Below are 12,653 nucleotides of genomic sequence, written 5' to 3' on the forward strand. Positions count from 1 at the left end.
TCAAAGCATGCACAGAGGCCCACATGTATACAAATAGAATATATACACTCGTTTTAAAAAAGAAAGGGTTTTTCAAAGGTGCCACAAGAAGCTGTTTCTTCTTAAGGAACCTTTTTTTTGGAAGAAAGAGTTCTTCAAACGTCCGCAACCGAACCAACGCAACTGTGATTGTCAACCATGATTGTTGTAGGTTACACTGCACTCATTAAGCTTAAAGGTTCTACATGAAACCCTTGGGTTGTACAAGGGTTCTCTAGTAGAACCGGGTGGACTATAGATGAAACTTTTGGAAGATGAATGGGTTCTCGTTAGAACCAGCGGACCGAGATGAAACTTTTTGAATTTCTCGGTAGGTCCTTGATGAAACCCTTGGAATACACAAGGTTCTCGATAGGTGGTTCTTGAAGTTGGAAAAGAGAGGGTTCTGGGTGGAGCTGGAGAACCTTTTCCATGATGGTTGTAGGTATAATCCTGGATGCTAAGCTCCAGGTATTACCTTTACGAAAAAGGGTTTTCCTATAAGCTGAAGAACCCTGTACGGTTCCAGTTATTTAGTTTTTAGTCTCAAACAAGTCTCCGTTTGACTGGTGTTGTTCTCGTGTCAGAACGAGAGAAGGAACCGAGGGAGAACAAGTTGCTGAACGATGAAATGAGAACAAAAACAGTGCCAAAAAGAAGATGCCAGCAGTTGTCAGTTTGGATGTTCCCAGCCGCTCTGAGCCGAGCACACTGTGTTTGAGCTCCGTCGCCGCCGCACATGTCGGCTCATCCTGTTCTACGGGAGATTAAGACACCGCTCATGCGTTGTCTACTTTCCGTCGGGAAGTTGGGGATTCACATAAAGTTTGAGATCCGGAACAAATACAAATAAGCAAACACACACTTGTCAACGCAATGAGTCCTTGCAGCTGTGTATAATACTTCGGATCAATGAACAACCTCGGACGAAAAAAAACTGCAAAAAGATGTACACAATCCTCTCCACGTCACTCGAGTGTTTACCCACAACAATCCAGGTCTTCATTCACCAGTTTTCATCTAAAAGCTGGACGGTGATGTGCTGAAGGCTGAATGAATTATTGAGGAGCCCGGGCTCAATCCTGGCTGGTCAAACTCCACGATGGCGACATCAGCCTAACGTGTTGTCACCTGTGAAGCACCAGCGCCTGATTTTTTCGAGAAAAGCAGGCATTTTTGTTGCGGATTTGGATCCCTTAGGTCCTAACCTTTCCAAAAAAAGGTGTGTTATTAGTATATGGCATGTTGTTAAGGCCCTGAACCATGGAGTTGGAAGAACTCAGCAAGTATTAGGACTCATTTGGGGTTCATACGATGGGGAACAAGAGGTACAGACCCATATATGGGATCCATGACATGTAGGGCACCATTGCCGTTGATGATACAGGGGTGTTGCATAAGACCGGAGACTGAAGGGTGAGCCCCGTCTGAAGAACAAAGACATCGCATGTCGAGTGATTAAACCACAGGGCACACTAGCATGAGTATGTCTTGACTTTCACATTCAAATATGTTGCTTTTTCTGCACGAAGAACAACAATAACAACACCGGCAGCATAAACACACTGAAGGCTGAGCTGAATCAACTCCTCTCTCCGACATGAAAAAATAAAACAGCACACTTCATTACAAAGTAGTGTTTCAGGGCTTGAGGATGCGGCTGCAGAAGAGCGCACGGATATTCATGATGCCCCACCTCCCACCACCACGTACCTACATGTCCTCTGGCGTGACATGGCATTAAACACAAACACAGTGCCAGTCCCCCCCTAGCCTAAAAAAAACAAACAGTTTAAATGATCAACCTGAATGAACCGTGACAGTAATTGCGAATCCGCTTTTTCTGCAAAATGTCAACATTGTGCACGCGTCACATTTCAGTCGGACCGCTCTCTCTTTCCAGGTCTAATGAGTCATGACATAGCGAGAGCCCTCCTCCTCCCACGCTCCCCTCAGCCCACTCCTCTCTTTATTAGAGGAGCTCCTCTGCTCCAGTCTTCAGAGCAGCAGGCGCCCAGTCAGCGCAGCTTCTCTCCCTCGCTTTCGGATCGGGACTTGAGTTGGCGCTTTTTTGCCTCGCACAGTTCCTCGGATATAAACCTTCATCTCGCCAGGATGAGACTTATTTTCGTGGTCGTTGCGGTGGCGTCTTTGTTGACAGGTAAGTGATGCAGTCGTGGTTTTCCTCTTCTTGCAGCGCGCTGTAAGTTAGTGAGCATAGTTCAGGACCACGGACAGAGGCACTTTCACTTTAATACATGCAACCCTTCGACCATGCCTTTCTTTCTTTCCCTGATGCAGAAAATCTAACGCTTCCATTGGGAAAAGAAGGGCAGAGAGACGATGTGGTATGCTTTATTTCTTCAATGCAATTTGATTGTTTACTTTAAAACAGCAGCTTTGCAGAAATGAAAGCAGATATTTGGTTTATTTTGCGGTGTTGCAGGTGGCACGCTGTCTGGTTGAAGTCTTGTCCAAAGCTCTGTCCACACCGGACTCACAGCTGGACCAGGAATGCAAAGACATCCTCCAAGCAGGTTTGTAGCACACACGCACATTTTCAGAAACAGGCGTATTTAAAGCATCAATGCACTCTTTTAACTGTCAGGTCGATGACACATTGATCAGATTCAAACGCGTTAAAATAAGTAGAGCTATTAATATTGCTTACGGGTTTCATGCCGCTTCTTCACTCAGGAGACCGTGTCCTCCAACACAATTACTTCAACACAAATATCAAGTGATCATCACATAGGAGACGGGATTTGACCTAAAGGTTGAAGTCTCAGAGCGACACTAAGTCAATGTTTATACATCTCTTTTCTTTCGTCCCGTCACAGGGGTTAAACATGCCCCGCTGGACAAGAAGATCGCGGAGGGGCCGGCGGCGGCGGCCAAAGGTCAGCCAGAGGTGCCCGAGCCGAACGGAGCCGACGTGAAAGACATCGAGGATCTCCTGAAATCCATCGAGGGGAAACGAGAAATCCCAGAGGACGAGCGCAGCCAAGAGTCCTGGAGTCTGGGTGACGAGAAGGAGAAGAGACACGAGGACGAAACGGAGCGCGAGAAGAGGAGCAGCTACCGGCCGAGGTACCAACAGAGGAAGCACAAACGGGGGGAAGGGGAGGAGGAAGACGACGACGACGACGACGACGACGACGGCGAGCGCAGTCAGGAGAGCTGGGGGCTCGAGAAGAGGACCAGCTATCGGCCGAGGTACCAACAAAGGAAGCAGAAACGTGGAGAAGAGGAAGGGGAAGACGACGAGCGCAGTCAGGAGAGCTGGGGGATCGAGAAGAGGACCAGCTATCGGCCGAGGTACCAACAAAGGAAGCAGAAACGTGGAGAAGAGGAAGGGGAAGACGACGAGCGCAGTCAGGAGAGCTGGGGGATCGAGAAGAGGACCAGCTATCGGCCGAGGTACCAACAAAGGAAGCAGAAACGGGGAGAAGAAGAGGAGGAAGACGATGAACGCAGTCAGGAGAGCTGGGGGCTCGACGAAACGGGGCGGGAGAAGAGGACCAGCTATCGGCCGAGATACCAACAGAGGAAGCAGAAGCGGGGAGATGAGGATGAGGATGAGGAGCGCAGTCAGGAAAGCTGGGGGCTCGAGAAGAGGACCAGCTATCGGCCGAGGTACCAACAGAGGAAGCAGAAACGGGGAGAAGAGGATCAAGACGACGAGCGCAGTCAGGAGAGCTGGGGTCTCGAGAAGAGGACCAGCTATCGGCCGAGGTACCAACAGAGGAAGCAGAAACGAGACGAGGAACCTTTAGGCGACGAGAAGGAGGAGCCGGAGGAAGAGCGCAGCCAAGAGTCTTGGGACGTGGGCAAAAGGCAAGGCGACGAGGGCGAGGAGGAGGAGCGAGAGAAGCGCATTTGGAAGCCCACGCATCGCTACCACCACAAGAAGAAGTACCACAAGCGCAGCGGCGACGAGCCTTCGGAGGACCTGGGAGACGGCGAACGCAGCCAGGAGTCCTGGGGCGTCGACAAGAGGGACTGGAGGGCCGGACGGTTCCACCAGAGGAGGCACAAGCGCGACGAAGAGCTCTCGGAGGAGGCCAGGGAGGAGCCCGACGAAGAGCGCAGCCAGGAATACTGGGACTTCGACACGGGGATGGAGAAGCGGGACTGGAGGGCCGGCAGGTTCCACCAGAAGAGACCCAAGCGCGACGAAGAGCTCGCGGAAGAAGAAGCAAGAGAAGAGCCCGACAACGACGAAGAGCGCAGCCAGGAGTCGTGGGGCGTCGACAAGAGGGACCGGAGGGCCGGACGGGTCCACCAGAGGAGGCACAAGCGCGGCGACGACGAACCCTTCGAGGGCGAGGACGACGGCGAGCGCAGCCAGGAATACTGGGACTTCGACACGGGGATGGAGAAGAGGGACTGGAGGGCCGGCAGGTTCCACCAGAGGAGGCACAAGCGCGACGAAGAGCTGGCGGAGCCGGAGCGAGACGAGGAGGACGAGGAGCGCAGCCAGGAGGAGTGGGGCGTCGACAAGAGAGAAGAGGCGGGGATAGAGAAGCGCATTTGGAAACCGACGCATCGGTACCACCACAAAAAGAAATTCCACAAGCGCGGCGGAGGCTCGTCAGAAGACGACGAAGAGCAAAGGGAGGATGAGGACGAGGACGAGGCGATGAGGTACTTCTAGCTTTCGTCACAGGGAACAACTGCTGCTACGTTCGGCATGAACATTAATTTTGGCTTTTTTTTTGCTCAGGTATCTGGCCGAGAAGCGTAATCCCTGGATCTTTAGGGGTTTCTACCATCCTGCCTGGTACAAAAGGGATTCAGATGAGCACGCTGCGACCCCAAACAAGGTGGGCATTGTGTTGTTTTTGGGGGGGGTTTGCATATATAAAACAATGATTTAGTTGCAAATTGCTTAAGAACAAAATCGGACCATGGTCCTTGGTCAATTTTCTCAGCATTTTAAACGCATGTATCCAATGTTATGAAGTAGTGAACCCAGCATCTATTAATTTTATTAATACACTTATTTTTCAGGGTGGGTACACATTTTGACCGATGGATTTTTCATGACTTTAAACCAAATTTTCATGACCAAACATTTTGTGAAATCTCGGTGAATGACATGAACACATGAATATAACACATTTCCATGACTTTTCCAAAACGTTAAGGACTTTTCCAGGCCTGGAAAAAACCTTTTTCTTTTAAAGTCCATGACTTTTCCAGGTTTTCCATGCCCGTGTACAAACCCTGCTCAGTTACCAGTGAAGTTCTGATTGGCAGAGTGTTATTTATTGTAGTTTATTCAACGTAACCTGACGTTGCCTTCAATGTGTCCAGATGGACGCAGTGGCCCAGCTGCTGAGCTACAAGATGAACCAGCTGGCCCACCACTCCAGTCCAGAGGAGCCCAAGAGGAGCATGCACCAGAGAGGACTAAGCCAGGTAAGAAAAAAAAAAGGACCTTCATGACTGATGTGAGGAAGCGTTTGCTGTCACGTTCACTTTGTTAAACCTCCAACGAGCCGCTATCGTCCTGTGATGTGCTGATACGGATGAACACCACTATGTCGCAACGAAAGACACATTATGCAAATGCTCATTATGGAAATCTCTCTGTGGAGATGTCAGGCCTTCAGAGCCACAGAGCATATTATGCATATGTTCAAATGCACATCAAGAGCCGCCTCCTCGTGAGCACGGCCCCAAATACATGAAGGAGCGATGGAACCGATGTTCTCAGCGACGCGTTCCTCAACTCCTGAATGCTTCAGATGAGTTTTTATTGCCCTCTTTCCCTTCCCTTCATTTGCATTTTCCACATGGACTTTTTTTTTTTATGGCTGCTGCAGTAATCACACTAAGAAGCGCATGATTATGGCCTGCCAGAGCAATCAAAGTCATAATAAGCCCATTAAAAAAGAGCGATACGGCCTTGGAGATCTCCCGATCTTGTCACATAACTTTGGATCAGCAAAACTAATCAGGTCGGGTGAAGTATCAAAGGGATGATAACGGGAACGCCGATTAACCTAAATGACCAATTTATGCAGATTAGGAAGAGTTATCAGTAAACAAAGCACAATTTATGATGATGTACTCCTTATTTCTATTCCATAAATGGAAGGAAAACATGTGATGTGTTTAGGTGCTGATGTATCTACTTCTTGTGGTTTTTTTTAGGAGAAAGAGCTGGAGAACCTCGCGGCGATGGACACAGAGCTGCAGAAAATCGCCGCCAAGTTGCATGACAACAACGCATAAGCCGGGATGTTACTGTGCGTTAGCGCCTTTAGTTTGCTTACAGCGCTAACGAAGAAAACTATTCTGGAGCCTTGCCAAAAAAACCATCAACTTGTTTATCAGCGTATTTGTGATATTTTGATGTTATGAAATTACTCAGCATGGGAATGGTTTTGATGTTTATGATTATATATATATAAGACAAAATATGCGATTATAAGAGATACATCCGAGACAAATTATTCAAATCATTGTGTTCTGAAGAGTTTGTTGGATCTGCACTCAATAAAAAGGAGTTATTCTGGGACCAAAACGAAACATCTCTCAAGTTATTTCTTGGTTTAAAGAAAAGAGTGTGTTCACATAGAAGGATCTTCAGTTCTGCTCTTTAATTCTGTGAAGACACAGATGCAATTTACAGCTGGGTCATAATATAACAAATGGCACTTTCTGCACGGGATCAAATAAAAACAAATGATAAAAAAGTGTTAAACCTAGAAGCTGGAGAGCATCAACTGTGAGGGGAAGAATGAGTTTTTACTCTGGTGTCTTGAGGCATAAGAAACAAATGCGTTACTTACTCTCAACACACATTATTTCCACGGTTCCTCACACAACACAAACACTGAGCTCACTCTCCGGCTTGGAGGTCGACTCGTCAGCGTTGCGCTCTTGCTCTGCGCTGATCTGACTACACAAGACGGGGAAGAAAGAGCTCTGACGAATGCAAAACAGACACTCCGTCTCGCTTACACCCAGAGGAGTCAAAACCAGTCCGGCGGAAAAGACGAGTCGATGCTGGAGAAAAATAAAATAAAATAATAATAAAAAAACTCTACAGGCCGCCCGGTAATGCGCCCTGAAAAGATTTGACTCTCCTTGCGTTTGTTTATCCTTCAGTGTCTGTCACTTTCGGCCTCTTCGCCGGCGGCGGCTCCTCGGCCGGCTGCGAGCGCTCGGGTTTGGAGCGGTCCGCCTCGACCGTGATTCCTGAGAGGATGTAGCCGCCGGCTCCGCTCATCAGCAGCACAGGATGCGTCCTGTTAGGCAACACCTAGAGGGACACGAGGCAGGAACACAGTCAGGAGACATTAGGAGACAGAGGGCTGAAAGGAGAGAGAAGGGGGAGGACAACACTCTGCTCCTGAGGGGGAAGATCTCTTTGAGTATGCAAACACTTTGCTTTTTGTCATCCAGAGAGAAGCAGCAGCAGCAAAGAAAAACGAGCAGTGGGCAGTGAGAGCAAAGTCTCTGTCGCGATGGATCAGGAGCAGAGACAAGTATCTCTGCTGCCGATTGGAGAAGTTCTGCATCGCGGTTCAAGCGACAATAAGATAGAAATGACTTTCTCCCTCCAGCGCTAAAGGAAGGATTTAGAGCTGAAACCATTGACAGAATATGTGTCTGCAACAGTTTCCTCGTTCGTTCGTTGAGGGTGTGGATTCGTACCTGGTAACGTCTGAGCCAGGTGTCCGTGAGTCTGAGGTTGACCGTGCCGCCTTGCACCTTGAGTTTTGTGAAGCACTCGATCAGAGGCTGCAGAGGAGGGGAGCAAAGCAGAAGGAGCGTCAAGAGGACTGCGGCCAAGTTGACACACCGACACACAGGAAATAAATAATTGTAATTTGTCATTCATTTAAAAAAAAGGTTAAAAGTATATGTTATCATATAATAATGCAAGTCAATGCAACCTCCATTACAGTTAGCCATTAGCTCCGTTAGCAGCAGGAGGGCCATGCCGTCACTACGATTACTCTGAGCAACATGCATGGGGATTAATTGCAATAGAATGAGAGTCTGATTTAGTTAGTTGATCCACAAGCTTATTTTAGACTTGTGGAACAACACCGACAATGTCCGTCTGTCTCCGTGTGTGTCGACGTAGGACTATGCACGGCACACACGCGTGTGCATCTCTACATGTAACAGTGCCAGGAATGTTATTGCATTGACGCAATCAGGACATTTCTCTCCGGAGCTCTAAACAATGTAATGAGCGATCTTTCTCAGAGCTCTAATGATCCTTGTAAATACCGCCGGCCCCTGATGAGCTTACCTCTTTGAATTGGGAGTAGACCACAAAAGGCCTGGACGGGGAGAGGAATTTGATCAGGCCGAGCACGACGGGACACGGGTGGAACCGGCTGGCTATGACCAACCTGCATGCGGCGGCGGGGGGAACAAACGGATGATCAGGCAAACCTGTCCAAACATGAAATACACTGTAAACCACACACTTTGTTATTGGGGAATGTGTTGGTCGGCAATATTGTAATTTAGCTCAGTGGGTAGTGGAGGACCGTTATGATGGGGAAGACTGGGATTTAGTGGCTACTGCAGACATTAATCTCATCCTTTATGTAGCTGTGTGCGAGTCGGTAAAAGAGGTTGATTTAAGACACTGTGGGAACCTCCGATACGGCTCCTGATACAGCTGCTCTGATGTAGAGAATGTCGATAGGCTAACCAGATCAATACGTGTACTTCTGGCTCACTGGTCACACCCTCACAACGCTTCATCCATCAATCAGGGAAAAAAAAAACTATGAATCAAGTCTTCATTTCACATGACAGGAAACCGCAAAGCGATAACTTTGTTGGGCTTGAGAGGACACGGCGGGCTAATGGTCGCGCGCGCTCAGGGGAACGACTTTTATGAACACGGTTAATTTAACAATACGTTTAATCATTCAGCACTTTCTTTTTTTTAATATCCTCGTAGATCTGTTTTATTTGCCGTTGTTTACTGCAGTGTCAGTCCAGCACGGATGAAGCACAAGAGGAAAGAGAGCTGATGCAGACAAGACAAAGGCAGACGCTTCAAGCTAAAAATCCGACACCAACCCGTCAGCGTTCCTGCCCTCCAGCAGGGCGGCGGCAGACGCCAGCTTCTTCCGCTTCTCCTCCAGCTTAACCTTTTTTTCCTGAGCCTAAAAAAACAAAGTAAGGACAGTGACTCTCTTTCAGAGCCATCTTTTTTCTTTTATAGTATTTTTCCTATGGAAGCCCATTTCCGCCACAAAAAAAAGAAGTCATAATTATGACAAAAAAAATGTAAAACAAAAAATGACTTTTTTTAATGACAAAAAGTATGACCAAAAAAAATCTTTCCAAAAAATTCTGAAAAAAAAAAAAATCAAAAAAATCATACTGACAAAAATTTCTTTTTTTTTTTGTCAGTATGACTTTTTATTTTGTCTTTTTCCTATGGAAGCCCATTTCTGACACAAAAAAAGAAGTCATAATTATGACAACAAAAAAGACGAATAAAATATTTTTTCAAAAAAGGAAAAAAAAAGTATGACCCAAAAATATCTTTAAAAAGAATTATGACCAAAAAATATTTATTTTTTTTAATCATAATTTTTGTTTGTCATGACTTTTTTATTTTGTCATAACTTTTTTTGGTCGTAATTATGCATATTTTTTAGTCCAAATTATTACCTTTTTTGTGCGTAAATGGGCTTCCATATTTTCCACAGTAAAACTAAAAGTAAAGATGTCCCGAGTCGGGGTCGGTAGATAGTTTGCATACTTTGGCTTCGATGCGTTTCTCCCTCTCTTCTTTCTCCGGGTCAGGGCTTTCCTCATCGCCGTTGTTGGACTCCATTTTCACATCCACTGGACAGCTCGACGCTTCTGCCTTAGGCGGGTTCAGCCCGTCCCCTGCAGCCATGTCGAACTGCTTCGAATCTGCAATGAGGAGGGAGATCATTTACATCAAATGAATATCACACACGTAGTTCATAAAAAAGGTAAAAGGACCAGAGGAACACATCCAAATTTATATATATATATATATATATATATATATATATATATATATATATATATATATATATATATATATATATATATATATATATAAATAAAGAGAGCGAGAGAGAGAGAGAGAGTCTAGTGTTTGCAGCTACTGTTTCATCTGAAGACAAGGCAATAAAACATCTTAAGAGAGATTCATAAAAGCGAATATAAAAGGCAGGCTCTACCAGCAGAGGGGTCTTTGGACGTGGTGTCCAGAGTTCCAGCCAGCAGAGCGTTGACGTGGCAGATGGGAAACTCATGCAGCGTATCGTGAAAATGTGCAGGGAAGCCAAAGCTCTCAACACCCGCCCGCACGGGCCCACCTCCCGGGTACATTTGGATCACTGAGCCGTAGCCTGGAGGAGGAGGAAGAACGAGAGGGTGATTATGCCAAAGGACAGAGAGACAGAAAGGGCTTTTTGCATTATTTGGACAGCTCGAATCGGACGCTCAAGTTCACGGGACCGACGTACCGCCCATTCTCTCCATGACGGAGCCCAGCACGAGGCCAGCGCAGGTCTCGAACACCAACACTTTACTGCCTGCGTGGATGTTTGCCAGAGTCAACATCTGGGCCAGCATGTCGTACCGCAGGTGGCTGCATCAAAGGAAAACACAGGCATCGGACCTTCATCGCTCTCTCTCTCTGCTCTATTAAAAGACAACGCTCACACGAGCTGTTCGTGCTGACTCACCAGATCTTCCCCGGTTCCCGGCCGTGGTACATCATAGCCAGGATGCGGCAGGACGGTTTTAGAATGGTCACAGTATTTTCGTACCTGGAAAAGAGGAGGAACGGGGGAGAAAATAGAACCGGTTACAGCCCACTGCGGGATTTTTAAAGTATGAAACTAATTGAGGGTGCATCGTCGGATGTGACTCACTTCTTTTTTTTCTTCTTGATGTACTTATCCTGTGCATATTTTGTCTTATCTCTGAATGTAGCGCTGTTGTCTACAAGCTGCTGGATGATTTCCTGTGAAGCACACACACACACAGACACACAAAACAGTCTCTATTATTGTTTCTGTTACACTTCAACATTGTATTTGAGCATTAGAAGATAAGGTTCCCATGACAAGCCCAAAAACAACACATTGAACCATCTATTCGGCCCAATGGTTCCTCCTTAAGACGTAAATCATACCAATGGATCATACATATTTAACGTAATATTTCATTTAGAAAAAGGCTAAGTAATTCCCTGAATGGCATGGTAGTTTTACTTAAACAGGACTTAATGGTGCATTTGTTGGGGTCTGTTTTCAGCTGCGGATTGAAAAACATTTCCTATTAATGACACCAGGAGCAAGTACGTGGATTAGTAGTACTTCCCCACCACCATGCGTGTCATAGCAAGCTCCCTTATGTTACCTGATCCTTCAGACCTTGCTCTTTCAAGTTCTCAATGTCATCCCTGGTCAGCTTCTGGGACTTCCCGTCGTCCAAGATGTTCCTGTTGTCTGTGCCTGCCTCCTTCGCATCTGGTGAAGAACATGTGAAGGGGGTTAATGAAAACACAGTAGCCTGCAATAGTCCTTCAACGAGCCCAGATACAGGACCAGTGCCAGTTACTGGTGCATGAATGAGCAGGTAACACACCGGTGGAGCTCTCGGTGTCTTTGGGCTTCTTCGGCTGCAGGATCCCCCCGGGCCCGATATCAAAGGTGGTGCCGTACAACTGGCCCACAGCGGTGTCCGGGAGGAACCACTGCTTCTCAAAAATCGACTTCCTGTGAGTAGATCATGCGGAGGTAAGAAACACAAATCCATTAAATGGCATCCTCCCAACGTGTGTCGCTCGTGACATGTCAGTTATGAGTTTAGCGCGTGAGATGTCAGTTATGAGTTTAGCGCGTGAGATGTCAGTTATGAGTTTAGCGCGTGAGGTGTCGGCTATGTGTTTAGCTCGGCCTCTCGAGCCTTTTTGTTTAGTTTCGTTGACTTACCTATTCGGTTGAATTTGCACAGCTTTGAAGATATCTTCTCCCCGTTTCAACACCACGTAGTCCCCGTTTTTGATTCTCTCCAGAGAATCCTCGTCCACGTTGTCCGCCATGATACTTCAAACCGAATAAACCAGCAGCGAGGGAGCTGTGCTTTCCCGATAATAAGGGGGTTTAACAGAAGGCACCACAACACCCCCGAAGTGAAAGCAAAATACGGCAAAAGCACTATTTCCACGTGTTAGCTTTGGCTTCCCTAGCTCCCCAGGACGACTAAACGATCGCAGAGTGATGTCATCGCGACGCTTTCAACAAACTCCTCTGTGATTGGCTGGATATCCGTCGGCTGTTTAGCCAGCCAATAGGAGCGAAGTGCGATGACTAGGCGGAAATGTAGATTTCAGAATCATCGATGAATGAGAACTTCTCGTCTGTCTCCGAGTGGAAGGGGGCGCTAAAGACGAGAAACTTGGGCTTTCTTTCTCTTCAATTTGGGGAAAAGTAAAGATTATAGGAACAGTGCTAATGAAAGGACGAGATTAAGATGAAAACTGTTGACAATGTGTGCAGGCGGCAGTGTTAGGAGACGGCGCATGTAGTGAAGACAGACTTTCAAAGGGCTACAAAAACAGATCCTTACATTTGTAAAGTAAAATTACATCA

At 46.9% G+C, this 12,653-nt stretch overlaps 2 protein-coding genes across 2 annotated transcripts; one reads left to right on the plus strand and one right to left on the minus strand.

Annotated features, from left to right (window-relative positions):
* Positions 1–2,034: 2,034 nt before the first annotated feature.
* On the plus strand, positions 2,035–6,548 carry chgb (chromogranin B). The gene is made up of 7 exons (XM_068576449.1): positions 2,035–2,179; positions 2,320–2,366; positions 2,465–2,555; positions 2,859–4,665; positions 4,745–4,844; positions 5,338–5,442; positions 6,181–6,548. Exons 1-7 carry the CDS (start codon positions 2,134–2,136, stop codon positions 6,259–6,261), a joined length of 2,277 nt encoding a protein of 758 aa, XP_068432550.1. The 5' UTR covers positions 2,035–2,133; the 3' UTR covers positions 6,262–6,548.
* A 62-nt stretch (positions 6,549–6,610) lies between these two features.
* trmt6 (tRNA methyltransferase 6 non-catalytic subunit) lies at positions 6,611–12,265 on the minus strand. Its single transcript, XM_068576450.1, has 12 exons — positions 11,994–12,265; positions 11,647–11,777; positions 11,419–11,528; positions 10,929–11,020; positions 10,740–10,823; positions 10,518–10,642; positions 10,230–10,400; positions 9,776–9,933; positions 9,085–9,170; positions 8,297–8,399; positions 7,690–7,776; positions 6,611–7,294 (listed from the first exon to the last, which is right to left on the minus strand). The coding sequence occupies exons 1-12, from the start codon at positions 12,101–12,103 to the stop codon at positions 7,130–7,132; spliced, it is 1,422 nt and encodes a 473-aa protein (XP_068432551.1). The 5' UTR covers positions 12,104–12,265; the 3' UTR covers positions 6,611–7,129.
* Positions 12,266–12,653: the final 388 nt, after the last annotated feature.

The sequence above is a fragment of the Clinocottus analis genome, unplaced genomic scaffold (genome assembly GCF_023055335.1).
Source record: "Clinocottus analis isolate CAN_PGR_092001 unplaced genomic scaffold, fCliAna1.0.p SCAF_15, whole genome shotgun sequence".
In the NCBI taxonomy this organism is placed as follows: Eukaryota; Metazoa; Chordata; class Actinopteri; order Perciformes; family Cottidae; genus Clinocottus; species Clinocottus analis.